We start from the raw sequence: 27,566 nt of genomic DNA on the forward strand, positions 1-27,566 counted from the left end.
GTTTCTGCTGGGGAAAGCAGGCATCCAGCTGCTTCTCGCAAGGAACAGGGGAGCAGGAGACAAACAGCCTGAGAGTCCTGGATGGGGGGTGGTGGGGACAAGGATTGCCTGGATCCCTCAGTCCCCTGGGGAGATATGGGTGTCGGGCACGAGGTGCCTGCGTTCACTGGGCATGGTGGAGGGTGTGCGTGTGACTTGGGTGTGTGTTTTAAACATCCCTGTTTTGGAAAGTGTGAAGAGAGCTTTTGCGCCCGAGTGAGCAGAGCTCATTGGCAGAGCCTTAAAGTAGGCTGGAAGGGGGAGGGGGACAATATCAGGCTTGCCCGTGACAAGCGGTGGGACAACAGCCCAAGGCAGAGGGATGGGGTGAGGTGCTCAGGCACTGGTGGAGTTCACGAAGGCGAGGGCTGTGGCTGTCAGGGGGAAGAGTAAAGTCAGGCCCCCGCGTTGTAGGCAAGCAAACTTCCAGCTCTTCCAGGAGCTGGTCAACAGGACCTTCTGGGACACCGATGGAAATCTCAATCCTATGAAACCGATAGAAATGGGACTTGCCGATTTGCATGAGGGACGTGTGAGTCCGGGGAACGTGGACTACAAGTTCCTACCCTTGCCAAGGTCTGACTTCACAAGTGATGAGCAAAGTCTTGACTATCAGAAACATGGAGTTTATTTTAAGAAGAAAAATCCCTTCTGTCCACTCCTCCAGCCTTCCTTGCTCAGCAAGAATACAATGTGCTGCCTCCTGTTGGGCAGGTCATGAGCAGCCCAGGTGAGAACGGCCTCCAGCATGGCCTCTTCTCTCACAGGGAGCTCCCCTTTCTCCAGCAGGCGTTGCAGGTCATTGAAGGAGAGCTCCAGAAACTCTGCGGACACCCTGGTCACCTCCTCCAAGTGACGCAGGGTGAACTCGTGGGCCGCTTCTTGCAGGTCAGCACAGTAGTAATAGTGGGTGAATCTCCAGATGCCGACGCAGTTTTCCGAGCACAGCTGGGCTTGTAAGAAGTGGCAGCAGAGGCTGACGATGCCCAGGATGTTGAACCGATCTGCCGCCACGAGCAAACTTTCAACGTTGTCCTCTGTGATGGGCACTGTGCCGGTGTAGGCGTACTGGATGAGGAGCCCCATGGTTTCAGGGGAAGCGCCGTGGATTTGATAGACGCTGCTGTTGGCACTGCTGCAGTTGCTGGAGAACACATCGCTGAAAAAACCAAGAGAGTGCTGCTGGGGAAGAAAGCGGCCTTGCCGTGGGAAACCCTGAGCCCGTTCTCCCCTGTGCCCCCTTCCCCGCGCACCCGTTTGGGCACTAGCAGTAGCCACGCTGGGAGGCCGTGGAGTTTGAGGAAGGAAGGCTTTACTGGCCGCTTGTTTTCAAGAGGAGCCACAGGGCGAGTGGGCACCTGGCTTCAAGAAGAACAGCAGAGAGTACCCGTGTGTGGGGAAGGAAAGCCTCCCGCCTGACAGCAGAGCAGCCAGGCTGGCCACGCTCCCAGCCCCGCACCCTAGCTGGGCCTTCTCAGACACCACTTCCAGCTTGTGGAGGCCTTTGGGTGCCTGGGCAGGGAGCAGGACCAGGGGGAACTGCCGGAGGAGAGTTGGAGTGCCGAGGGAAGCGCTGGAGATACAGCCAGGCACAGTGTGGCACGGAGCAGGGAGCGCTGGTTGGCCCCATCCCCTCCTCTTTCAAGCACTCACCTGAAGTACGCACTGCAGTTGGAGAGCACCGTCTTGTGCACATTGAATTCAATGCCGTCCACGCTGATGGTCACGTCGCTTGGCGTCCCTTCCGGGCAAAGCCCGTGGAAGGCGGTGTAAGCCACAGAGCTCATCTTCCTCTCCCTGGGCGAGGAGGAGGAGTATGCGCCGCCAGGCAAGCTGTCGCCCACCTCCAAGCCTGAGGCAGTGGGAGACGCTTCTGCCACTCTGGGGTGCTTACGGCACTTTGTCCTTGCCCTCCCTCCAGCATCGTAGTAGAAGCCCTGCCTGTCTGCTGGCTCTGGAACGTGCCCCATAATGACATCACAGACGTGGGGGGGACCGGGACTCGGAAAGAGCCCAAGCTTGCAAAAGAAAGCAAAGAAGGGCAAGAGACTTTTGGCCAACCGGAAAATAGATGGAGAAAGCAAGTTTTCCAACCCAGCAGCAGTGTCTATTGCTCACTGTAAGGCATTCTTGCCAGGAACATGGACCGTAGCTGGAAAAGAGAACTTCTTGCCAGCCTGGCCTTGGAAGCTTGGGACCTGACAAACACTTGGACTGAACAGAAGCTCTCTCAAGAGCTAGCGCTTTGAAGCAGCAACGCTCCCAGGGTCAAGGCCCACCTTTCCTCAGGGCACACAGCACAAGCCAGATTTGCAAAGCCAGCCAGAAAGCTGAAGGCAACCTAAAAATGCAAACCGCCTCTTTCCACCAATGCCAGTAAAAACGCCACGAATACCGCAGGATGGTAAGTTTTCTTGGAAATACAGGAACTGCAACAGAATCCTCATCTTCCCATTTAGCGTTTGTATTTTCAACCCCATACAAGAAGGAAAACGGCAACGCCACTGTCAGTCTCTGGAAAAGACCCCGTTCTAGCAGATAGGACCACATATGAAGCCATGTCGAGGTCAATCGAAGTTGCGGGGGGATTCCCATGGGTGTTTTGGGGTTCCCCGTGTGGGATATTGAGGGTTTTTTGTGTCCCGTGGGTGGGATTCAGGAGGATCCTGGGGGGACTTGAGTGTTAATTGGTGGCTTTGGAAGGCACTGTGTGCCCTTTACAGAGTTTGGGAGGGGTTGTGGGTCCTGAGTGATGCCCAATTCGGCACTAGAGTTCCAGTCGCATTCAGTGTATTGAACTGCCATGATTACGGATGCAGAACAGCACAATGCCCTTTTGGTGTAGTCGCATTCAATGAACTGGCAGAGCCAGATTTCAGAAGTTTGGTCCCGTTCAGTGAGAACCCTCACAGCTAGATCAATCGATAGTGCAGTTTATTTAAGCCACAGAATTGCAGAGTCTTTTGGATTGTCATTGATAATACACTGTCTACAAAGCACATGCAAGTAATATACCAGCATAAAACAACTTGAGTAAGATAGTAGCATAGAACAACTCTATACAGAGATTTCTAAGTTTCCCAGGGAAGCACTGGGTACAGCTGAGTCTTCGGATCTCTTCCAGTAGGTGTTCCTATGAGGGGGGAAGAGGCTCAGCCTGTCAGCTGGTGCCAGAAGTCAGCGATGGTTCATGATGGTGTCTTCCTGACTTGTCTGCGACGGTATCTTCCACAATATCTCTCTATTCTTAAACCATCTTTATACTACTTTTTACCTTTCGGGTGGAGCTTGAGGGACTCTAGTCATACATACCTGTGTTACAATTGGTGTAAAATGTCCTCCCTTCGCATTTAAAGGTATAGACTAGCAAAAATTCAGAGTGCAGACACAGTGAGGGGGTGGTCACACCTTGGAGGTGGGTAGCCTTTAGGATGGAGGTGTGTTTTGGTATTATAATGACATTATAACAAGCAAAGTTCAACTTAAGGGCATGAGTTCTACAAAAAATAAGAAACTGTTGGCTCAGGGTAACAACGATGCAGCTTATCAGTATTCACAGTGCCATAAATTCCCATTCCCTGTGCTGATGCACAGAGTTTGGCTACGATATCTTCACACCATCCCGCTCTCTATGCAGGTTTTTTCCACCTTACAATCTGCTGACTCTAAGATTGCAGGGCCTAGGGAACTACAGGGGAACACGTTCGTTGCATATCAGCTGCACTCCACCCTGGAAGTTTCTTCAACGCTGTACCTTTTCTTAAAATGTGAATATAACATTAGTTTCTGAGTCACCTCCATCAATCATCCCACGACCAGTTTAGGACATCGCTCCCCGACCAGTACCCAAGTAATTATTTCAGACAAAGAAACCTCAGAGCATGGGAGGGTAATGCTAGGGGAAGGAGCTGGATGGCTTCCATATGGGCAAGCAGATCTTTCCCTTGTAAAATGAGGGTACGTGAAGCAGAGACATGACCCTCCATCTCTTTCTCTAAACACACAGAAGCATTTACAAGGTGTTGCCAGCATATTTCACTCTGACATCACCGATGGCCTTGACACCCCTGTCCAGGCTGTAGGCAGAAGGGGTCCTCAGGGAGCTGAGGTTTGTTACCCTCAGCTTCCTGGAGAAAGACGTGAATGAAGAATTCAGAGGCTTATGGTGGACCCACAGCTCCTTCGTGGTGCAGAAGGAGGAACTTGCAGGAGGACTGCGCTGTATCCCCAGGTCTTTAATCGTGCAGTAAGTGACCTCTGGGCACAACTCTATTTCCTTGATGGTACAGAACATGGGGCGCTGGAGGGGGCTTTTGAAGCTGCTGAGATGCATCACAGGGTTTCCTGTTGACTCCCTCCGCCTCAGCAGTGGATACTGCACCTCTTGGGTCTGCAGGGACTTCTGCCAGGAGGGCCGTCCCATCAGACACATCCACACCAGCCAGCCTGCTAGAGCCAGCACGGTCAGGACCAGCAAAGCCAAGGAGGCCAGGTAGAGCACCCAGCGCAATAGGCAGCAATGCCTCAGCACCCACTGCCCCCACTGCGGACCCTCCCCACCTGCCCGTGAGTGCAGCATGGGTACGTCCAGCCATGGTGGAGCATGGATGGAGCATGGGCAGAGGGGGAGAGGTGCAGGTGGAGGGGAAGGTGCAGACTGGGTGAAGCGCGTGGTGTCCAGGGGAGCTGGTGGCGTTGGGGCATGAGTGGAAAGCATGGTGGTGGAGACGATCGGTGTGGTCGGTGTGAGAGGAGAAGATGAAGATCTGACAATGGAAGAGGCCTCTGGCATGGCAGTAGAAGGCACTGCGGTGGACGTGGTGGAAAATGGGCCCGTGGACACCATGAGAGTGGCATGGGTGTTGGTGGTGCTGGCGGTGAGGGCCATTTGGGGATGGCTGCTGTTGCTGGGAGGTCTGGTGCTCACAGTGGTTGGCAGTGAGGTGGTGAAGACGAGAGTGGTGGATCTGTGTGGGGTGCTGGCGGGAGCAGCAGTGAGAATGGCAGCAGTGCTGGGGGTCTGTGTGGGGGTGATGGTGGGACTGGCTGGCGCAGGGGTGGTGGTGCTGGGAGCTCTGGTGCTTGCAGGCATTGCATGCGAAGTGCTTGGGGTGAGGGCAGAGCTGAGGTTAGGTCTTGCAGTAACGAGGGGAGACCGGGTAACAACATGGGGAAGAGTAGTTTGCTCTCTGGGGATGTCTGGCTGGCTGGGGGAGAAGGGGATCATGGTAGTTGTCTCCATTGGTTCTTCCTCCTCATCATATTCATCCTCTTCCTCCTCATCCATATCCCCCACATTGCGGCAGTTGGGCTTGAAGCGGATAACGGGCTTCCGCTGATGCTCAGGGGGGCTGTGGCACAGCACCCTCTCCGGGGCAACCTCCACCTTTGTCTTCTCCAGGCCTCGCTCCGGCTGATAGACACTGCCCTCATTCTGCAAGATCCAGGACCGCAGGTAGCGCAGGTCGCAGTCGCAGTGCCAGGGGTTCTCAGTGAGGAAGACATAGGCGAAGAGGTGCCCCTCAGGGAAGAAGCCGGTGGGCAGGGTCTGCAGGCGGTTCCCTGAAAGCCAGAGGGTCTCCAGCTTTTGCAGATCCTGCAGCAGCTCCTTGGGGAGCTCCTCCAGGAGGTTGTCTGAGAGGTCCAAGTCCTTGAGTGCCCTCAGCCCCACAAAGGCCTCCTGGGGCAGAGTCCGCAGCTGGTTCCCTCGCAGGTCCAGGTCCTGCAGCCGCGCCACAGTGAGGAAAGCCTTCGGGGCCAGCGCCGCCAGGCTGTTGTGGGCCACGGCCAGGCGGGTGAGTGAGGGCAGGCCGTGCAGGGCGGGAAGAGCCCCCAGTGCATTGCGAGAGAGGATCAGCTCCCTCAGGGACAGCAATGTGTCCCCAGTGTGCAGAGCCACCAGCCCGTTGTCAGACAGGTCGAGGTCCTGCAGCTGGGTGAGGGGCAGGAAGGCGTCAGTGGAGAGGGACACCAGGCGATTGCCGCTGAGCAGCAGGATGCCTGTGTCCCTAGGCAGGTCTTGGGGCACCACGCTGAGACCCTGCCCTGTGCAGTTCACCTCCAGGAGGTCCTTGACCTTGTTCATCTCCGACAGGCAGGGCTGGCCAGGGTCGGTAGTGCTGGCTGGAGGCAGCAGGGCCAGGAGGATGAGCAGGAGCACGGCAAGGACCCTCATGGCCTGGAGGGGAGAGCCAAGAGGCGTAGGCACAGGCAGGCATGCACCTACAGGTCACCTTTCTGTCCACGCAAGCACCATTTGTAAGAGAGCTGGCATCCCCCACCACACCCTTTGGGAGCCCTCTGAGCCCCGCATCTCCTCCCTGGGAGGATGGAAAGGAGAGATGAGTCCCACAACTACTGCCAGCACCCACCCTGTCATCTCGTCCTTGGACGGCAGGAGGTCCAGCAAGGAGACACCATCTCTGCCCTTTCGCTCACCTCATCCTCCTCCACGGGAGGCAGAACCTGAGGCACACACCTCCTCACGGTGGTGCCTCCTCTGCCGGGGTGGCATTGCTGCCCTCACCACTGCAAAAGCAATAGCTCCGCGGTGTTCACGTCCCTGCACACCCACACCCACCCCAGCCCAGAAAAGCCGTGTGCTGGAAGAAGCTCCCTGACTATGCTCTTACCCAACACCAGCTGAGCCCTCTGCTTGATTTGGGTTCACAAAGTAAGAATCACACCAAAAAAGCTTCCCACGCAGAGATGTGGCTACCCGGAGTACCCAGCCCCTGACGGACACCGATTCCCTGGGACTCACCCGTGGACCCTCCATCCTTTGCTTTCCTGCCCAAGTGCTGGTCTGGTGGCAGTGCTGGTGGCAGCACTGCCCGGGCGCTCTATCAGCAGGCACAGCTGTGGGAAGGGAGCTGCGGCTTCCTGAGCAGCCAAACCCATCTCCTGTCCTTAGCACAGCCCTCGCTTCAACTGCGCTGCCACACCAGTCTCCTTGGAAAAGCCTCAACTGGAGACCGGCTCCATAATTTCTTGCTTCTGCGCAGTGAAGGGGGGAGGGCTGCACTCTGGAGGAGCCCTTGCACCTTTTTACATCCTGGGAAAAGGGTCCCTTACACAAATGTCTGCCCCTTCCTCTGCTTCAAGGCGGCTCTTTCTCAGCACCCTCTGGCCCTCGATCCTTGAGGCACCTCAGGGTGCCTAGTTGGCATACCAGCGAGAAACAGTTTCTGCACATTACCTCAGCTAGTTGTTCGTGGTGTAGACGAGGGATCCTTTCTTTCTGGCTTGCCAGAAAAAATGGGGATGGCTCTTCTGGAGAGCTGCGAGGCAGCTTTAACATTTGTGGGAGAAGCTGCAGCACAGACCAGGCAAGGAGATTAGAGGAAGAGGAAGGAGCTCGGTTTTGCAGTTCCTCCTGCCGTCTGCTCCTGCAGCCTAGCTGTCTCCACTACCCTGGCCCATAGGTCATTGCAGAGCATCTTGGACTGCAGGGCTGGAGGGTCATCCAAAAGCTGCCAGGGGATATGCTACAGAGGAGGGGAGATAGTAGTTTTCTACTCGTTTTCCATTCTGTGGAATGTGGTGGGTCAACCCTGGCCAGCAGCTAAGCACTGCCTCTATAGCGGGATGGGGGAGAGAACTGGTAAAGCAAAAGTGTGATAAAACCCCCTTGTGGGTCAAGATGAAGACAGTTTAATGAGTCAAGGAAACAGAGAGAGGAAAAAAAGTGATGCAAAAGTGTTCGCTCACCACCTCCCACCAGATCGATGCCCAACCAGTCCTCGAGCAACACTACTTTGAGAGATTCCACCCCCACCCGCCCCAAGTTTTATTGCTGAGCATGACGCTGCATGGAATGGAATGTTCCTCTGGCCCATTGAGGCCAGCTGCCCCCCATGTCCTCTCCCAGACTCTCTCTCATCCCCAGCCCTCTCGCTGCAGGGGGATTTTAATTCAGCTTGCAGTAAGAGGGCTGGAGGCAGCGGCTGAGGCAGAACCTGGGGGGTTGGTTTTTGATTCTCCATCAACGATTTCCAGCAGAAAGCAGGGGATAGGAAGGGAAAGGGTCTTCTCATAGGATCCCAGGGATTAAGCCTTCATGTGGTTTCCCCTCCTCCACAGCACTACTCTTACCCTCACGCTGGACCTAGAGCATCCCCTACAACACCACCGGTTGCTCTTCCATGCCATGGCCACGCATTCCCAACCCACAGCCCTTATCATTTCTCGTGCCTCTCTGTCTCCCTTTTCCAGGTGGATGAATGCACTAGGACACCCTGAACCTTCAAAAGGTCCTTCACCCCATCTGCTTCAGCCCCTGAAGGAGCAGGACAAGAGAAAGAGAAGACCCAAGGAGTCCTTGTGCACGGTAAGGAACAAAGCTGAGACATGACCACCAACCTCTGGGAGCATTACTCCTGGGGGCTGGGCAAGCCCAGAGAGAAAGGTGAAAGCTCTAATAGCATCTTTGAGCTGCTCCCTTTGGGCTCCTCCATGGTGCGAGGATGGAGCTGCCCAAGGTTAAACATGAACTGACCTACCCTGGCACACACGCAAGTGCATCCTCTTTTGTTCCTGAGAAGCCTGTGAATTCAGCAGTAACAGTGACGCCTTCCCTTGGAACGGTCCATGCTTGCTGGACATCCGCTGAATGTGGTGCAAAAGGACGTCTGGCCTCAGAGGAAGAACATACCTCTGTTCTCCCCCTGCAGGTGGCAGTTTCCACTACAGCAAAGTAATCCGGAGTTGCCTGAAAACATGCCTCAATACGAGACGCCCTTCTTCATATGAATTTTTCGTTTCTCCAGCTTCATTTCAGCCCATGTGGGACATTCTGAGCCTGCTCCGGGTCCTCAGCACTGTAAACAAAAGCAACTTTTCCTTCCCTAGAATGAGCGACCAAAGGTGGAAATCCATCTCACTGTCTTAGATGTCTCCAGGTGAGATCGTCACCTGGGCTCGTGCGGCGGGCAGGCCCGGGGACAAGCACAGCCATGGACTCATCCCATGGACATGCCTTCGTTGCCTCCTGCAGGACGTGGTGAAGCATTTTCTCAAAAGTGCCTGCAACTCCCCACAGGCTAAAAGGAGGTGGAAACAACGCCTCGGACACAGACATTTGGTGCTGACACGCATACAGACGAATCCTACTGAAGTAACTTTATTCCGTACATTTAAGAAGCGATCCCTGTTGTGGCAGTGTCCTTTCAGTAGAAGTGTTGTTCAACGGGCAGAGAGTGAGGATGAAAGGCAACAGTGACAAGCTGCAACTGGGGAAACTCTGACAAACGTAAAGGCTTAATTCTTCCCCTTGAGAGAGGTGCAGCTCCGGGGCAGACGTGCGGAGAAGAAACCAGATCTCCACCCTTGGAGCTCCTATGCAATTCAGCTGAACAAGGTCCAGAAACACCTACGGCAGCTTTGAGGTTAGCCCTGTGGTGAGCAGGTGGTTACAGAAGAAACCTCCACAACTTCCTTCCCACCTAACTCTTTCCGTGAGTCTGAACTACTGAGGTCCCCTAAAAAAGCTTTCTCTTACTCACTCCTTTTCATCAGGGCCACATTTTGAGCCACGTCCCAGGACCCAGCCAGACCCAAGGCAGTACTCTTATTCCCTCGAACGAAACCAGTGGAAATGTGAAGATGGGAATCTCCTTATCGACACTGAAAAATGCCACCCGTCCTTCTTCGTAATCCAGAGAGACACGAATCCGCTTGGGAGTCTGGATTTCAGGAAGGAGAGTGCGATTAGGGGATGTGAGAGCTTGGAAGTGTCCTGCCCACTGCCCCACTGCCCAGATGCCCTCCTCCGGTTTAAACTCGATCTCGCCTTTCCTTTTCACATCTTCTCTAGAGACGCCCACAGTCCAGCCTCCTCCATCCACCGCCTCCACCTCCCAGTAGTATCTCCCCGAGGTGAAGCCTTCACGGCCCAGCACGCAGCGCCATGGGTTAAATCTCTCCGGGATGTCGGGGATGTCCTGCCGCGTGTCTTGTCGTTTCACACTTTTGCAGTCGTCAGACAGGACAAGGTCACAGTGGGCTGTGTCCGGATCCAGAACCACCTTCGCTGCAGGAGAGATGGAGTCAACACGTCACGGCAGAGCTCACCCCGGGAGAGATCCTTGCTGGGGCTGCACAAGGAAGAAGAAAAAGGCTGCAAGCGATGGCTGGCAGACTGCAGCTTGGCAAGTTGCACAAGGTAACAATATTAGTGCAAGGAACAGAAAATTAAGCAGAGAGATGACATCGAGCAGGGAGGGGAGAGGACTGTCAGCAGACCTCCAGGCTGAAAAAGTCCCCGTGTTTCTAAAATGTGACCAGCACTGCTCACTGAGGAGCAGGACTCTCCAGATTCGCCTGAAACTGGGGCAACTGGTGTTTTGAGGCACCAAATGACCAAGGAGCCAGAGTGTTACGCTTCCTCCCGTAAAGCGGGGGCTGGCAGAAGCACCCCCGGTCCCACCAGCAGCACTGCAGGAGGGGAACTACCAGGATGGGAGCTTAAAGCAGGGAAGATGATTCAGCACCCTGAAAGACCAAACTTTAATTACCTTCTTCTATTGGCACTGCGTATCTTCTCCATGCTTTAAAAAGACAAAACAAAACAAAACACAAACCGCAGATGAGATGTAATCTGAACACACTTGTACTGGATTAGCTGAGGATAACGAGACGCCAGTCTAGTTGCACGTTTTCTGAATTGTTGCTGTATTTGGGAAAGTCTTCTCACAGTGTGTAGCTTCAAAACTGCAACATGGAGCTATGCGAAAGTGCCCCATCCATTTCCCACAGATATGCCCACGCTGCCCGGCCCAATTCAGACAGATCATAGAATCATAGAATCATAGGGTTGGAAGGGACCTCTGGAGATCATCTCCTCCAACCCCCGGCCACAGCAGGGTCACCCACAGCAGGTGGCACAGGAACGCGTCCAGGCGGGGTTGGAATGTCTCCAGAGACGGAGACTCCCCCACCTCTCTGGGCAGCCTGTGCCAGGGCTCTGCCACCCTCACAGCAAAGAAGTTCCTCCTCGTGTTTAGGTGGAACTTCCCATGGTCAAGTTTGTGCCCGTTACCCCTTGTCCTGTTGCCGGGCACCACTGAGAAGAGCCTGGCCCCATCCTCCTGACACCCCCCCTTTCAGTATTTATAAGCGTTGATAAGGTCCCCCCTCAGCCGCCTTTTTTCCAGACTGAAGAGACCCAAATCCCTCAGCCTTTCCTCATCAGAGAGGTGTTCCAGTGCCCTCAGCATCTTGGCAGCCCTTTGCTGTCCCCTCTCCAGCAGTTCCCTGTCCTTCTGGAACCGGGGAGCCCAGAACTGGACACAGATATTCATGGTCTGTTTGTACTTTCTTTGAAAACTGAAAGCATTTTCTTCTTGATACAGAAGCATTACAGGGAATAGCTCAAAAACACACAGAGAGCAAAGGAGAAGAACATTTCTGAAATGAGTTCCGCATTTGCTACCTCTTCCTTTCCCAACAGGAAAATCAAAACTGGGGCACACCTGCAAAACCCAGGTGAGACCATGGCCCAACTGAAAAGTCTCCCACACAGGGAAGAGGATGATACTCACCAAGCTCCTTAGCTTGCTTTTCTGAAGAACAAGATAAATCAGCACAAACGGGCCATGGGACGTTGATCTGGACATAACGTCTCCCATAACCACCCCCATGTGCAGGAGGGGGGCGTTTCAGCCAGTGCCCTCGCCCACTCCAAGCCTGCTGCTCTGCTCCACAGGTGATGGGGCAGGTTCCCCTGCTCAAATCTGGGCCGGGAAGAGGTCTCTGGGAGGTCCCTTGCCTCCAAGGGGACCTGTTACCCGGCATTTCCACCAAATCGCGGTGCCAGTAGCGAGGGCGTGCAGGGCACTCTCACCCTGCCTGCGCAGTCATCCAGCCCCAGCCCCCGACAGCATCTTCAATCTTCTTTCATTTTTTCGTTCTCAGATTCACTCTCCCTTTTTACCCCGATCCCCGATCACTTTTCAATTCACATCACACTTCGACAGTGAAAAAGAAAAAAAAAAAACAAAAAAACCCAAAAAAACAACCGACCACCAAATCCCACCACCCTAAACGGACTCTACGAAAAAAAAAAAATCCTCTGCCAAGGAAGAGAAGCGGACTCACCGATTTCTGCATCACGGTCCCCTGAACAACAGAGAGAAACACGCACGGGTTACTCTTTGACACGCTCCCTTCCCTGGGATCCGGCTGAAGGACCACCCAGGCGAGGGGAGGCTGCGATGGAGGGGGGGCGGATGGGCTGATCTCTACTCCGATTGCAAGGGTGCTCGCGATTCCCCGCTGAGCTGCCCTGTATTTATCTTCCCCATCAATCTGCCTCGGCACCGGTTCAGCAAGAGCTCATTTTTAATAGCCAAATAACTATTTTGTGGCATTTTGCTACAAGCGAGCAAAAACCCAAACAAAAATAAATGCCCTCTTCGGGTGTTGATTTGTTGTTTGGGGTTTTTTTATACTTCTTAGTAATCAGGCAATCTAGATTTTTATAAGAAAATTCTCAACAGCTTAAGTCTCTGTAACCTTCCCCTACAAGCTGGTAACTTTTCAGAACAATTTCACTACTTAAATTAAAATGAGAATGTTAAAAAACACTGACAGCCACTCAGGGAAAAAACGGTAATGACTTTTCAGAGTGAATTTTCATATTGTTTGGGGGGGGGGGGAAGTAAAGAATCTGCCTAAAAAGGACATTTGGAGGGGACGAGAGGATGAATAAAAAGGCCTGAACGTTTTCACGGAGGATTCCGCTGGGAAGACGGGGAGTGGGACTTACGCAGTGCTGCCTCTTGCATCGCTGGAAAGCAAAACCAGGACAGAACGTCACCACCAAAGCCAAGTCCTTTCTCAGCGGTACAATCGTTGGGGTGGGGAGGAGGCTAAAATTACTCATGATGGACAAGCTTCAGCCCAGGAGCTCTTCAAGACTTTTGGGGATCTTGCCCACCCTCCCTGGACCCACCTGGGGCAGTGGCCAGCGCTGCCTCGATGGAGACCTGAGCTCCAGCTCCGCGGCCGCGGCCAAGGGGCAGGTTTGCATTGACAAGGAGGGAGCACGGGGTTAAATTTCACCCTCAGGGCCACCCCACCATCCCGCCCCTGGGGTTTTTTAGTACTGAGATAAAGCTGAACCCCCTGCAACGCGCAACGTGCCACCCCAAATCTTCCTCCAGTTTTGGGAGGAACCTTGAGACCCCTTTGAAAAGCAAAGTTCACGGTTGGTACAATATCTGTTCACGCTTGCTTTGGTTCTGCAATGACCTTCCTTAAAGTTACAATGTTTCGTTATTTCATCATGTCACAATTTTCTATAGTTACCAGCCAAGCCATTCCCCTCCCCCACGGCCCCCAGAAATGTGCCCCAGGAATTCTGCCATTTGAGGGAATTCCTCCAGCGTCTGGAAAACCGAAAGCAAAGCTTACCTATTTTTTTCTCCTGCTTTCCTACGAAAGAAAAGAAAAACAAAAAAAATCTAAATGATTTTAAAAAAATCACCCCTTCCAAAGAGGACGGATTAAACCGCAGCAGGAGTCGCAGTGGCTTGCAAGGCACAAAGTGCTGCGGTGCCTGCACCATCACCGCCGCCTGGTAAAAAACAGAGGATTTCTGTTTCCTTTAGTCCTCTGTGTCATTTATCCCCTGGGGGGGCGGGTTTCAGAGGGAGACCAAGCCCTGGTGGTTTTGCAGGGCCGGGCGAATGATTGCTCCATTTCTGCTGGCAGAGGAGCGCCTGGCGCACGCTCCCTCCTTTGCCAGCCTTTTTGTCGGAAAAACATCCTTTCTTTTCTTGCCAGAAATGAAATCTCTGGTTCTTGAAGCTCCCCGGCGCCACCCGCGTGTCCCAGACACCAAGACAAGACCCCGCCACGTCCCAAACCCACCCAGCCGTCAAAACCAGGGGTGGCCGAACGCAGCGGCCGCCCGGCCCCCTCCCCAAGCCCCGCGCCGGGGTGATACCTTTAATTTTAAACAGATAAACGGCAATAGTAAGGAGCGCGAACACGGCAACCAAGACCACGCCCAGGGCAGTCATCCAAGGACGGGCGTTTTGGAAAAAGGGATCTGAAAAATAAAATGCCCAAAGGCGTTGGGTTACTCTGCAAGCGGCGGTGGGAGGTTGACGGTTTCTGTTTCGTACAAGCTTATCCCAAGAACGTCTGAATAATCCCCTCGAGGGTGAAAACCAGCTCCTTAACTCTACTCCACAAACTGACAAAAAATAATAATTACAAAAAAAACCCGACCCACATTTTAGTCAAGTCGGCACTTGTTTCGGGCCGATGACATTCTGTCTGCATACATTGTGGGGGGCGGGCTTAAAGGGAAAAGGGACTTCTCGCCAAATTATTTCTAGTCAAATCATGCTTTCTTCTCCTTTGGAAAAAAAATCATTATACTTCATTAGGCAACGTAGGATGAGAAACAGGGTAACATACACGTCAACAGCAACACTCCAGTGCCAAGCAGTATCACCAGGAGATATTTGGGGAAGTAAATTCTCCCAAAATTACTCATTCCCAAAGCAGAAAAGGAGCAGGATACAGCTGAAAAGCACGTGATCCCGCAGGGCGGTTTTGTGTATGGTTCGTGCAGTTCACCATCGCGTCTCTGTTCTGACATATTCCCCACCCCAAATCAATCTTCCAGTAAAAAAAAAGGAGCTTTGCTGTTTGACAAGGAAAAAATAAACTATATTCAATATATGCAGATGCTAAAATGAGACACGGCAGTTTATTTCTCATACCAAACCAGTAGGACAGGATTTCACAGCAGGTGAGACTAAGGGCATGGGTTGGTTTCTCCTTTTTTGTTTGGTTCCAGTGTTCGGAGCGTTTGTATTTAACCCCGCTGTCTGCAGAAATTCTGCTGCAATGGGGGTTGCCTTTCCCTCCCCTTCCCCCCCCTCCCCCCCGCCAAACCCGCACTTCGTTGAGACAGAACCAGTGAATTTTGGCAGCACGCCCGCCCAAACGCCGCTGCCAAATGCACTCGATGCACTGAGCAAAAGGCACCTGAGGTTTTCTGCCGGCGGCGCTTGCCGAACACAGCTCCATCGGGAGCGTTGAGAGGGCACGGCCCGCGTCCTCCGCTCACCTGATATGTAGAAAGGGGATCCCCGTTCTTGGCTCTGCAGGGCATGTCGGACGGCGCAGGAGAGGTTCTGGTACGGGCCCCTGGTGAGGATGATGCTGCTTTCCGCCGCAAAGAGGCCGCTCTCGTCCTGGGTAACACTTTCCGAGTGGGATGGGAGATGCCGCCCGTGGGAATCTCGCCACAGCACCTGGGGCTGGGGGTACCAGCCGGCCGAGCGACAGGCCACCTGGATCCCCCCACCCTGGTACTGCTCCAGCGCGATGAGCGGGGCAGAGCCACTGGCTGCGGGAAAACAGAGATCCCAGGTGATCCGGCGGGATGCTGGATAGCGGGGAATAAGGTGGCCTGGCTGGCCCTCTCCCTGACAAGAAGGGATGAACTTCAAAATAGACAAATCCCAGGTTTTTTTTTAAAAAGAAGCGTCACCTGGAGTCAGGAAATTTCTTACAGTCTTTTTCACATAACTCAAAGATCTGCTCCAGGGGCTTCTACTGCAGCAAAATAATCTGCAGGCCTGGATAGTGAAATATAAAAGCAGGAGCCAAGACATTCTTACTTTATTATGCAATGCCATATTTTTTCTTACACCCATTTATATGAAGAAAACAATATCAAGACCCCTTCTGAAGGAGGCAGCGTATCTCACGAGCTCCTTCCAGAGCCACTCAGTAGGCAATTTAACCTCTCTGAGACTACCTCAGAGAAGAGAAGAGAAGAGAAGAGAAGAGAAGAGAAGAGAAGAGAAGAGAAGAGAAGAGAAGAGAAGAGAGACGAGACGAGACGAGACGAGACGAGACGAGACGAGACCTCTCTTCTTGGTATTTTCAACCATGGGACTTAATAAAACCCTCTTTCCAAAGCAACCACCTGAAATTGCTGCTGGGAAGAAGGACAGGGAAGAAGAGCGCTGGCTACAAGCGAGTAAACGAGAGGTACTAGGGACGCGCACTACAGACCTGTCACCTCCAGCTCCACCACAGCCTCATCATAATCCAAGCCACGGTGAATGAAGCAGGTGTAATTCCCTCTGTCAGGCAGACGGATGTGGAAAATTTTCAAGTCCACGCTGCCCTTGGCGAGGCCGTCCTTCAGCAGCTCAGTGCGCCCTTGGTATTGAGGCATCTGCTCCCCGTACTGGTCCTGCCCGCCCTTGTAGCGATGCACAAAGGGCGAGAACTGCTCCCGAAACCAGACCACCTCCGTTTCCTGCACGCTCTGCTCCGGGGAGAAGCGGCAGGGCAACACCACGTCCTCACCCATGGCCACGGTGATGGGGCCGGGGGGTCCCGTCACGTTGAGCGGAGCTGGGAGGAACCGCCAGAGGAAGAAAAAATAGCTGTGAGTTTGCTGTGGCGGCTCCACAGGGTTCGGGTGCCGCCGTGCCATGCCATGGCGTTGGCGGTGTAACCACGACGGGGGAGACGAGGCGTTGAGGGGAAGGCTGGGAGAGGGACCCCTGCCACGCAGGACCGCGAGCGGGCCAGGGTCAGGCCCGCGCCTCTGCTCCCCCGTCCCGCGCTACCATGAGAGTTCTTCAGATCCCTAAAAGCTGGTTTGTTCTCAAGGGAACGGGTGCTCCCCATGCTGCTCGGGGCAGGGAGAAAGCAGGATAAAGAAGGAGGGAAACGGCTGGAAGGTTTCCGGGTGGTTGGCTGGAGAAAGCAGACAACTGGGGTACAAATAAAACTCAAATATCCTCAGCTATTCACGCCTATTACAAGAGAAAATAAATACATCTCAGGTGCTCCGGGCATCTTTAGAAATGTAATTATTTTTATATTTAATTATTAATAATCTGGCCACTCGGCTCACAGAGAAAGTGGATTCTGGCTGAAGGAAAACAAAAGCAAATCAGCTTTTGGTTGGCAAGGTAACTTTTGAGTCAACTGTTCTGCTGCACCCTTTTGCCAGGGCTGCCTTGAAGAAGCTGCTTCAGGTCAGCAACCTCATGGAGAAAGAGCCCAGAATATTTTTTAAAGGACTTTTTTTTCATCGCTTTTCCCTTTATTGAATTGGTTCTGCAAAGGGTCCGTCCCCGGCAAGCGATGACATGCTGGGAACATGCGGGGAGGGAAATGGCAGCAAACTACCGTCAGCTCACGGGCATCACCCGATCTCCACCCGGGCTCAGCGAGGTTGTGCGAATGCCCGCGCTGACACGGCCGGAGGAATAAACCGGGACGCAGAGGGACGCTGGCGCTCTCAGACCTCCGCAAGGTTTATGGCAAAGAGCCCGTCCCTGCCCCGTGCTCCGCCGTTCACGGGGAGTAGCTGCACTGGTAGCCGGGAAGATAGTCAGGCTGGAAGCAACGCCGCAGGGATCAGCAAGAACCGGGGGAATCCCTACCTGTCTGCAGCTCGTGAGCTTGGAAAAATAAACCATAAATGACAAAAGCCGTCAGAGAGCTGCAGAGGTGGAAAGCAGAGAGCATCCTCTTCACTGGGGCACAACCTGGAGACGGGGAAGAAGAGGGGAAGGGCAAAAGGGAGGAGAAACAAGGGAATATTAAAAAAAAAAAAAAAAAAAAGGCAGAATTCACTTTTAAATGAGTTTATTGCTTATTGCAGTCCGTTTTTATAATGCCGAGGGAAGAGCCTCAGATGCCAAAAGTTGAAATCGATTTTCCATCAACAGCCTGGTTTTGCTTATTGCTTTATACATAAAGTATCCGACTAGTATAAAATGTTGCAGGAATTCACCGCGGGGAAACAAAGGACAAGCTACACCACCTCCTCTAATTCCGTGACAAAGTGGCACGTGTTTTAATATGGAGCCCTCGCTTTCCTTACCCAGCCCCAAGAAAGAGATGGAAAGGCGCAGGATGAGAAGGAGAAACCCAGACCGAACGTGCGAGGAGCTGGGAACACACACTCCTCCTCCGGGACAGACTTGGCCTTCGGTACGGCGTCCCCTGCCCCCGCACCGAGGGCGGGAGGTCTCGGACCGGGGAGAGCAAAATAAGCGAAACGCTAATTCAACCCCCAGCCAAGATGGGACCTGGCCCTGCCCTGAACCGCTCCCCACCCCCCCTCCCGCTGCCACCGAACCCTCTTATCACTCACTGACTTAATCCGGGCTTTGGTGAGGAGGGGTGAAAACCACAACCGATTTGGGCAGACGGCAGAAAGCGATTTCAAGCCCCAGCTTTCCGAGAGACGCCGCGTCCCTGGAGGCCCCCAGCTCTTTCATGGGCTCTGGGCTGGGGCAGGAGCTGCTCAGCCATCAGCCGGTGCGTCCGGGGGGGTCACCCTGAGCCGAGCTAAGCATTTCCTCATCCAAAAACCAAACTGAAACGTCACTCTCTGTCCCAGCCTGCCACCCGTTTCCTCCTGCGCTGCCTCCACTCAAAAAGGGAAGTCACCAAGTGAGTTGGCATTCTTTTTCGGTGATGTTTTTTGCTCCGGAAATGCTCTTCTGGAGGCACGTCCGCTTCCATAGGCACGTATGCGTACGGCTGCCTCCTCCCGCGGCTCTCCCGCCACTCGGGGGTGGGTTGGATTCTGGCAGCAGTTTGCAGGTCCCCAGGAAGAGCCCGGGGGCAGCAGTGGGAAGGAGGGAGGTGACAGAGCCAGGATTGACCCCCAGAGGCAGCACAGGTTTGGGAGCAAAGCCCAGCACTAGCTTAAAAATGGCTGAAAAACAATTCCCCCCTGGCCAAGAGGCGAGGCCCTGGAGGACGGTTTGCGGCTGTGTCAGCCCAGCCAGGGCCCGCACCCTCCCGTCCCCAGCCAGGAGCGAGGGGACACGCTGGGGGTGACAGCATCTGCCCGGGGAAAGGGACCTGAGCAGGGACCTTGCCAAAAGGGACAACAAGGAAAAGAGGGAGGTGATAAATGGAACATGCAGAGACACAGATGTGGCCAACGAACGATAGTGGAGATAAGTCTAATAAATGCTAATTGCTGGGATGTCACAAATCTGCAGGTATCACCCCAGGGAGGGCCAGCCTGGCTCTGGCAACTGTAAGGATGCAAAGCTGGGGGGTGCCAGAAACCGGGGAGGGGGGTGTGTGTGTGTGCTGGGGGGGGCGGAGGTGGCAGTGGAAGTACGCAAACTGCAGAAGGCATGCGCAGCAGAAGGGAATCGGGGAGGACAAGGTGGGGGGAGAGGCAGAAAGGGGCACGAAAGGGCCCAGTCGTGGACGACGCAGAGCCGGCCAGCGGGCTCGGCCGGGCGGTGAGCCAGTGCCAGGTGCGGGAAGGGGCCTCAGGCAGGCGGAGGGTCCACACTGGTGTCGGCGGGGGTAGGGGGGGGGACAGGAGTGTGGGAAGCCCTTGGGGGTGAGTGTGTGAGCGCTGCATGTTTGCAGTGAGCATCCAGCTGGGCGAGCAGGGGAGCCTGGGGGTGGGGGGGGGTGGGGGTGTCAGAGGGCCGGGGTCTGGGCAGGGGCGTGGGGCGCACAGAGGGGCCGCGCCGCTGCTCGAGGATCTGCAACGGTGCGTGTGAACCCGAGGGTGTTGCAGGTGTGCCTGCGCTGGGGACCTCCCGCCGCTGCCAGCCCCCCGGGACGCTGAGGCGGGGGGACGCGGCTGCCTGTGCTGGTGGGCGACTGGGTCCTGCCGGCGGGTGCTGCTGAGGGCAGGCTGTGACCGGGGGGGCACACGTTTCACTTCGTCGCTGGCCGGCCCTGCAGGCAGGAGGTTCAGCAGCAGCCCCCACCGCGCCATGCCCACGCCACCACGCGACGGTGGTCCCTGATTGAACAGTCCCTGCCCAGCCAGTCTGTCCCCAGCCCTGCCATCCCGGGCCCCCTCGCCCAGCGCCAGGCAGCGCGGCAGCGGGCAGCGGGTCCCCTCGCGCTCCGCTTTATTTTGTGCTCGACTGGTGTGGGCTTCCAGAGTGATGGGACAGAGCAGAGTGGGTGCCCCCTCCCGAGTTCCCTACGGGCAGCAGCGAGGCCATCGCCCCTGGGAACACGCCTGGAGAGCAGAGAGGTGGGATGCAAAGCCCGGCACCTGCTGTCCCCCATTTACTGGTTAAGCAATGGAGGCAACACATGCCCTGCAAACATCTCCATCCTGAAACCCCTTGGCAGCACGACACATCCGGGCAAGCAGTGCCTGTAAGGAGCCAGACCCCTTCCCTCATCACGGTACACAGCCTGGGCACCCAGAGCATGGCCACTGGTCTGTGGCTGGTGTCCCCAGGTGACATCCCACGGGGCTGGAGGTGCACGTGGTGCCGCTGACCCAGGAGGGCTCTGAGCATCCTGCCACAGGCAGATACAGCCTCTTCCAGCAGGGCAGCGGGTCCTTATCACCCACACACAGCTGGCCGAAGGGAGGGGAGATGCAGCAGATCCTGTGATGCGAACAGGACAGGGGCACTGCAGGAACGTCACCGGGGGACTCCCAAATTCAAGTGTTAGATGAGGTCACACGCCCGCCGGCAGGTTCAGGGCATGGCAGGCGGTTGCCGAGGGGAGGGGAGGTGGAAGCTCCGGTGGTGTGGTGCCCTACAGAGTGGCAAAGGTGCTCAACTCCCAGCTGTGTTCTCCAGGCCATCCAACCCCTCTGGACTTAGATCTGCTCACTCAAACAGGCTGGGAATGCTGTGCAAGCCCAGTCTGGCCAGGAGCCGATGAGGAGGTCAGGGGCGTGGAGAGCAGACTGAAGACCTTCAGACCCATCCAAAACCTTTCCTAGCGTAAGCCCGCAGGTGAGTGCTGGCTGCCTACAAAGTGCCCGAATGCCGTGGCTTTTCCATCAGTCCTTCTGCTTCTTTACCATCTTTAGGCGGTCTATGAGTCTTGCAGTTTCCACTTTCAACAGGGAATCCTGCCTCCCCTCCCGCTGATTTTCTGCAGACCTGCTGGTATCCAGGATGGAGAGTGAAGAGAGGGAGACCCTGGCCAATGAGGTGGAGGAGATGAGTGGAAGAGGTGAGTTTTCAGAAGGGAAGAGCAAGGGAAACTGTGCTCTGTTGAGCAGAAAAACGCATCCTCCTTCTGCCGTGGAAGAGCTATGGAGGGTCAAAGCACCTGGGGCTTGTCCCAGCCTGGGCTTGTCCTGGGGTTGAGTCTTGGTGGCTGCAACACCCCCAGCTGAATTCCTCCTGCTGTAGACCCACCGCCAACACCAAAGACACCTGAGCTCCCTCCATTGTCCACAGAAAGAGACAGGAATTTGGGGTCCTGGGGGTAATGCCTGTCGCACCGGTTGGTGCCCAGACGTGCCTGTTTCGTTTCCGCGGCACTCGGGACGCCCGGGCTCAGGCGCAGGGCTCTGCGCAGCAGATGTGCACCCACCCACTCAGGTGCATCCTCCTCCAGGAAACTGGGGTCTCCGCGACCAGGGATCACACATGAGCTCCTGGATCAGGAGCAGGGGCAGCATCAGGGCAGCACGGAGGCTGGGGCAGTCCAGCACGAGGGGGTTTCCCACCCCACGCTGGACGACTCCGGGCAGGGGAAAGGAAATCGCCCTGTTCCTTCTCTTGCTGGGGTGGATGCAGCCCCGACACTACCCTGGGGCTGCCGGTCCTGAGCAGCTTCTCCTCCTCTGTCCCCAGCTGACATGACCCTGGACCCAGACACTGCCAACCCCTTCCTCGTCCTGGCTGGTGACCAGAGAGGTGTGGGACGGGGGGACGCGTGGACCTCGCTGCCTGACAACCCCGAGCGGTTTGACACGGAGCCGTGCGTGCTGGGCAGCCAGGGCTTCGCCGCGGGGAGGCACTGCTGGGAGGTGGAGGTGGCTGAGGGGGGAGACTGGTGGGCTGTGGGAGTGGCCCAGGAGTCTGTCAGGAGGAAGGGGGTCCTCGGTTTTACCCCCCAAGAGGGGATCTGGGCTGTGGGGCAGTGGTTTGGGCAATACCACGCTTTCACCGACCCTGACTGGACCCCCCTGCGCCTCGCCTGCCTCCCCAGGGCCATCCAGGTCTGCCTGGACTTTACGGACAGGCAGGTGGCATTTGCTGATGCTGAAAACGAAGCCCCAATCTTTGCTTTCTGCCTGGCTTCACGTCCTGGGGAGAGGCTACGCCCCTGGCTCTGGGTGGGGATGGACTCGTGGCTCAAGCTGTGCCCCTGAGGTGGAGCGTGGGCGGGGGGGCGAGACTGAAAAAGCGAACACCAGGACCTTGGGTCTCGGCACTGGGAACTGGGAGGGTCCTGCGCCTTCTCCTCGCCCAGTTCCTCTGGCCACCAAGGGGGAGGACTGGCAGGTCTCGGAGATGGACGCCACCAAAGAGCCTCCTTCATCCCCTCCACCCCACAGCTGGGACGGCAAAGACAACGGGGAGCACGGAGATTCGACGCTTGGAGGAGCTTGGTGCCGAGTGGCCTCAGGGCAAAGAAGTGGTGTCAAGTGCTGGGGCACTGCAGAGCTGCTCTGTACAAGGCCATGAAAAATACAGCGGGTTCAAACTCCTTAAAAGGTGCTGGAGTAGCGTCTCTGGCTTTTCTCAATTAATCTTAATGATTAAGTTAAAAAAAAAAAACAACCCAAACACAGCTGGTTGCTGGAGCTCATGATAACGCTTATCTTCTCCCTACACCCAAAGCCTCTCCGCACTGTATTTTCAGTTCTCAGTGACGCGTGCATTAAGCGCATTTCTTACAGCAAAGCACTAGTGAAAGCTACAGGGGCAGCCAAGGGAGGTAAGTAAGAAATCGAGAAGCGTCTGAAGTCCGCAGGCAAGGCAAACCCCGCAGATCTGCCCTTCTCTGGTCCCCCCGTGAAGGTGCAGCAGAACCTCACCTGCAGGGACTCACGTCCTGACAGCTGACACTCCTTCATCAGGCCATCCCGATGAATAGTCTGCTTGGAGAACTTAGCAGCATTTTCTCTCAATCTTGTTTTAATCTGCTTCTCCAGCTCTCGCGGCTGAGCTAGCACCAAGCACTCTTGTTCCTCCAGGCACCGTCGCTGCTGCTTAAATTCAGGCACAACCTTCTGCCTCTCCGCCTCCCCTTTTCCTTCACGAGCAGGAACAATCCTCTCGAGGGAGGCTGGGACCGTGCAAAGGGACGGGAAGCGATTAAAAGCATCCACGGCTTTTACTTTCTGGTGTGGAGCACGGCTGTGATTCCCAGGGTGCAACCATCACCTTATCGTGCACCAACAGCTGGACACGACAACTCAATCTCCCAGCTCCCAAGAATCCACCCTTCTTTACCCTCCCCAAATGAACTTCTTCCCGGTAGCACCATGTACCTACCAGACAGTCCTGGCAGATCTGCCTACCCTTCCCGTTTCTCCAGTTCTCCTTTCTCTCTCCTAAGGCTCTCCAGCTGCCACTGTATTTGCTCCTGGAAGAAGAGACATCCTTTAGGAGCTCCCCACCACATGCACATACACTTTGCGTCCATATAATAGTCCGTGCCCTGGCTTGGACATAAGCGGCCTCCGGCACAGTCAGCCTCAGGACCTGCGGGTCCAAGAGGCTCACAGGGGTCGGCATGACTGAAAAGCGATGAGGGAGCGTGTAGGGGAAGGGGACTGGGGAGAAACCGAGGAGGAACAGGCAGAAAGGGGTACAAAAGGGACCGGTCGTGGGTAAAATGGAGCTGGACACTGCTCTCATCTGACCCAGCCCGGTGCCCGATCACTGCAGTCTGTCCCACCTTCCCGTCAAATCCTTTCTTAACCGTCTTTTTGCGTGATCTCTGTATCCTGTTGTCGTGGTTTCGGCCGAATTGGCCAACGGCCGGCGACAGATGCTCTCCCCCCGCCTCTCGTACACAGAGAGGAGGAGGAGAGAGATGGAGATTTGCAAGTTTAGAAGAAACTAAACTTCTTTAATCAAATATTAATAATCGAATAAAAAGGAAATAATGAAATAGATACAGTATATTCAAAACCGTATCAAGCTCCCAGGATGACGTCACCGGCAGACACTGGGAGAGTCCCGGGCTGGACTCGGCAATGGGTGGGAACTGGATTCCAGAGATGGAGTCAGGAACACACGGATCGGGATCAAAGGCAGATGAACAGACAGGGTCCTCCTCGGACGTCGGCCATTGAAGAAAGAGCGTTGACCCTTTGATCCCTCAGCTTTTATACCGAGCGTGGGGCAGATGGGGTGGAATACCCCTGTTGGTCAGTTTGGGGTCACCTGTCCCGTCTGCTCCTCCCCGCAGGTGGGACCCCTCTGCGCTTTTCCGTTTCCGATCCTCCAACGGGGCAAATAACGAAATTAGCTGACCTCGGTTGTGGCAGTAATAAGTATAAGCAAGAGCCTCTGTGCAAACCATTGCTTGGCACAGACTGTAAACATTGGTCTTACCGCTCTGAGAACGAACCATTTTCGGCGCAACACGCTGTTAATTTCAGAGAGTTAGAAGAGGCCTAGCTAAGGAGTAAAATTACTGAACGGAAAGTTGGTTCTGTTTTTACCTCCAACCAGGACACCTGTGGGTTTGAGCGCTGTGAGGATGAAGCGCCAGTTGCTGGGGGCACCATCGGCAGTGGGTTTGGTGGCAGGTACCGCGGCACTGGGAGGCGTGGGCACCCCGGGGTTGTGGTCGCAGCTCCTGGAGCCAGTGGGGGTCTCAGCGTGGCTGCTGGAGCAGGTGGGGGTCCTGAGTGACAGACACTGTGTCTGGGAGGGGGTGCGTCCCCAAAACCAGCTACTGGGGGAGCCTGGAGTGAGCGATGTGAGTGAGGAGCTCAGGACCGGCCGCTGGAGTGGAACCACAACACACGTAGGTGGACAGAATCCCTACGGAGGCAGATGACACAAATCAAAATAATATTAAGGACCGTTTGCAATCACTGTTGCCACCCTGGTGTGGCAGACAGCAACACGCCGAGGGACAGCAGAGGGGCCACCAGGGCAGGAAATTACGATGTTGTCTATGCAAACGGCGCAACGCAGCACTGACAGACACCCGCTACCCTTAGGAAAACTTGACAAATGTTATGTTAAGCCACAAAGCATGGAAAAGGGAAAATGCAGCAACAGGAAGACATTGGTTAAAAAACCCAACCAAACAAACAGTCAAAAGCACAGAGGGCGCAGTTACGGTGTCGACTCCTCGTGGAGAGCGTAGGCTTTTGCAAACCACCGACGGGAAAGCTTTCCGACAGGCGTATAAAAACATCGCGTTCTCGCAAAGAATGCCTGAGAAAGCTGCGAGCAGACGTGTGGAGGGGGATGCAGCGGAGGGGCTGCACACAGAGTAACCCCCAGCCCTGAACCTCAGGACAAAGCACCTCGGTACAAGAGGTAATCAACGCGGAGGAGGCAGCGCCTTCCCCCCCCGACATGAAGAAACGGCCCAGAAAGGTGCCCGGAGGGGTCCCACTGCCCCACCTCGCCCCCCCAGGGCTGGCGATGCTGCAGGGCTGGGGAAGGTGTCCCAGCCCGGGGGCCAGGAGGGGACAGCCCCCGTCCAGCACAGGCCGATGCCGCCCTGTCAGAAGCTGTGCCCGCAGCCCAGCACCACCAGCGTGCAGAAAAGATCCAGGCAAATGGAGCAAATTGCCTCCTCCCGGAGCTCCTCGGCTGCCGCCACGGCTGGGGGCGCCTGGCAGAGGCGCTCAGGCCACTTCGGTATCGGGAACGGGACGAGCGCAGCTGCTGGGACCGGCCATGGGAGCCCCGAGGAGTCCGGGACCCCCAGGCAGCTGTGGGTCCCCCGGGTGGCTCCAGGACCCCAGGTGGCACAGCATGGCCAGAGGAAGGGGAATACAGCCCCCAATTCTCCTTCCATCCCGCCCTTCTTTAAATTTAAGGGGGATCTGGTGTTTAGAACTGGTAGACTTTCACCCACAAGGAGCCCTGCTGTCCTTAGCAGGATTTTCCTCCATCGGTCACCCAGTTAACGCTCTTAAACCCTTTTTCCGCAGACCAGCTCCCCTCTTCCCTGTTCCTCCTACCTCTGCACTGCCCACAGGGTTTTCCCTCTCCGTGCCTTCCTCCTTTGTAGACCATACAGTTGCAAAGATGACATTTCTTTCATTTTTCTGCTTCACCATGTACTCCGTGATGCCCCAGGCTCTCAAGCCGGAGGCAGGGAGGACTCTCCACCCCAGTGCTTGCAGCGTCTCTCAGCCGTGTTTCCCCTCCTGCTCCACCTCCCACCCAACGCGGTGGGTCACGGTGCCGGGGAGGGACTGCTCTCAGCCCAGACTAACCCTAGGATTAGTGATTTTTGGGTGTATCGTTCCACCTTTCCCCCCCCCCCGCCATTTATTTTGGGCTCAGGCCGCCGGTTGGATGCATTTAACTATCAGCAGCGCTGAGAGCATCTGCATGAATCAGCACGCACGGCATTGATAGCCATTTTGTAGGGACTTAAAAGGGATGTAAACGGATTTCCTTGCCTCTTTAATCTGCGCCTTCCCCTGCCAGTCGGAGGCACAGGCTTGTCTGTACGCGCTGGTCTCCCGGCGGACCAGGCGGGTGAGTGAATTCCCGAGCCCACTGGAAGCTTTTCTCACCTCTCCGTTAAAGGCAGGGCAGGCACATGAGCTAAACTCTCCCACTCTCACCCCAAGCGAATATTTTCCGTGTAAGAGACGGAGCTGTTTGTATTAATCCACAGCGGTGCGGAGGTCAGAGTCCTGCTGTGTCCCCGGCCAACCACAAGGGAGCAAAACCCTGCGGAGATGCTGCGAGGGACTTCACCGCAAGCTCCTCCTGAATCCATAGCGGCCGGTGCCTCCTCGCGAGGGTCTGGGCCCAGCCCTGCACCCTCCGACATCTCCTCTTCCTCCTCGGAGCTCATGGTTTGCCCCCGCGAAAAGAAATTCCACGCACCTGCCCCCAGCCGTGCTGGGGGTTTGCTTCCAATTAAACATTTCTCTCTTCTCCTCTTCATCCCCTCCAGTCCCCTTCCCCAGCTGGGTTCTCAGCGCTGGGATCTGATCCCCCCCAGTCCCCGCTGGCAGAGGGGGGCTGCCCTGCTGCCCTTCCCCAGGGACGAGGGCTGGGCCTCGGAGGTGGCCTGGCTCCGGATGCCACGCTCGTCACTCCGGGAGGGGAAGAAGGAGAAGGATGAGCATAGGGATGGGGAGCAGCCAGCAGGGTGTCGAGGCGGGACTGGGCTGCTGAGATGCCGCATCCACCAGGGCTGCGCGGATTCAAGAGCTTCTTCTGCCGCCCAACCCTCTGACGGGGGATTTCGCCTGCTCGGTTTGAAGCGGCATCAGAGACGAAGATGCCCAGGAGGAACTGGAGGCGGCAGGTTTGTGGTCTGTGTCTGCCTACTTTAGAAGAGGAAGCTCTTAAAAACGGGAGTATTGACGCAGGTGTCGGACGGCAGGGGCTGCTCCTGAAAGTAAAGCTTCTTGCAACTTTTAGGACGGAGAACGCGTTTGGTGCCAGGACACCTCGGCTGGTTTGGTTTGTTTTTTTTTACCCAAGAGGGTCCAGGGCAGAAGCACCCCAGAAATGAGCAGATTTGGGCATTTCTATGCTCTTTCTCTCAGGTTATATGGAGGTGGTAGGTAACATTGCAGCTGGAGATTGTGCCCTATTTCAAGGGGTATTTTG

The 27,566-nt window shown here is 55.5% G+C and overlaps 4 protein-coding genes across 10 annotated transcripts; 1 reads left to right on the forward strand and 3 right to left on the reverse strand.

Moving 5' to 3' along the window:
• Positions 1 to 665: 665 nt before the first annotated feature.
• Positions 666 to 2,846, reverse strand: LOC128900647 (kelch-like protein 10). The gene is made up of 2 exons (XM_054182039.1): positions 1,693 to 2,846; positions 666 to 1,198 (listed from the first exon to the last, which is right to left on the reverse strand). Exons 1-2 carry the CDS (start codon positions 2,007 to 2,009, stop codon positions 667 to 669), a joined length of 849 nt encoding a protein of 282 aa, XP_054038014.1. The 5' UTR covers positions 2,010 to 2,846; the 3' UTR covers position 666.
• Positions 2,847 to 2,952: 106 nt separating this feature from the next.
• On the reverse strand, positions 2,953 to 8,671 carry GP1BA (glycoprotein Ib platelet subunit alpha). 4 transcript variants are annotated; one of them, XM_054181984.1, is made up of 3 exons: positions 8,541 to 8,651; positions 7,238 to 7,351; positions 2,953 to 6,217 (listed from the first exon to the last, which is right to left on the reverse strand). In XM_054181984.1, the coding sequence occupies exons 2-3, from the start codon at positions 7,337 to 7,339 to the stop codon at positions 4,052 to 4,054; spliced, it is 2,268 nt and encodes a 755-aa protein (XP_054037959.1). In that variant the 5' UTR covers positions 7,340 to 7,351; positions 8,541 to 8,651; the 3' UTR covers positions 2,953 to 4,051. The 4 variants fall into 4 exon arrangements, with proteins under 4 accessions (XP_054037959.1, XP_054037961.1, XP_054037958.1 ...); XM_054181986.1 differs by lacking the exon at positions 7,238 to 7,351 and having other exon boundaries at positions 8,541 to 8,671; XM_054181983.1 differs by lacking the exon at positions 8,541 to 8,651 and having other exon boundaries at positions 7,238 to 7,538.
• Positions 7,670 to 22,991, reverse strand: LOC128900638 (butyrophilin subfamily 1 member A1-like). 4 transcript variants are annotated; one of them, XM_054182018.1, is made up of 11 exons: positions 22,826 to 22,991; positions 17,472 to 17,576; positions 16,081 to 16,428; positions 15,125 to 15,406; positions 13,988 to 14,092; positions 13,453 to 13,473; positions 12,806 to 12,826; positions 12,136 to 12,156; positions 11,580 to 11,600; positions 10,554 to 10,586; positions 7,670 to 10,069 (listed from the first exon to the last, which is right to left on the reverse strand). In XM_054182018.1, the coding sequence occupies exons 2-11, from the start codon at positions 17,554 to 17,556 to the stop codon at positions 9,552 to 9,554; spliced, it is 1,455 nt and encodes a 484-aa protein (XP_054037993.1). In that variant the 5' UTR covers positions 17,557 to 17,576; positions 22,826 to 22,991; the 3' UTR covers positions 7,670 to 9,551. The 4 variants fall into 4 exon arrangements, with proteins under 4 accessions (XP_054037993.1, XP_054037992.1, XP_054037996.1 ...); XM_054182017.1 differs by lacking the exon at positions 22,826 to 22,991 and adding an exon at positions 18,188 to 18,325; XM_054182021.1 differs by lacking the exon at positions 17,472 to 17,576.
• On the forward strand, positions 20,467 to 23,911 carry LOC128900651 (thaicobrin-like). Its single transcript, XM_054182046.1, has 3 exons — positions 20,467 to 20,783; positions 20,897 to 21,006; positions 21,636 to 23,911. The coding sequence occupies exons 2-3, from the start codon at positions 20,949 to 20,951 to the stop codon at positions 22,154 to 22,156; spliced, it is 579 nt and encodes a 192-aa protein (XP_054038021.1). The 5' UTR covers positions 20,467 to 20,783; positions 20,897 to 20,948; the 3' UTR covers positions 22,157 to 23,911.
• Positions 23,912 to 27,566: the final 3,655 nt, after the last annotated feature.

The sequence above is a fragment of the Rissa tridactyla genome, chromosome 22 (assembly GCF_028500815.1).
Source record: "Rissa tridactyla isolate bRisTri1 chromosome 22, bRisTri1.patW.cur.20221130, whole genome shotgun sequence".
NCBI lineage: Eukaryota > Metazoa > Chordata > Aves > Charadriiformes > Laridae > Rissa > Rissa tridactyla.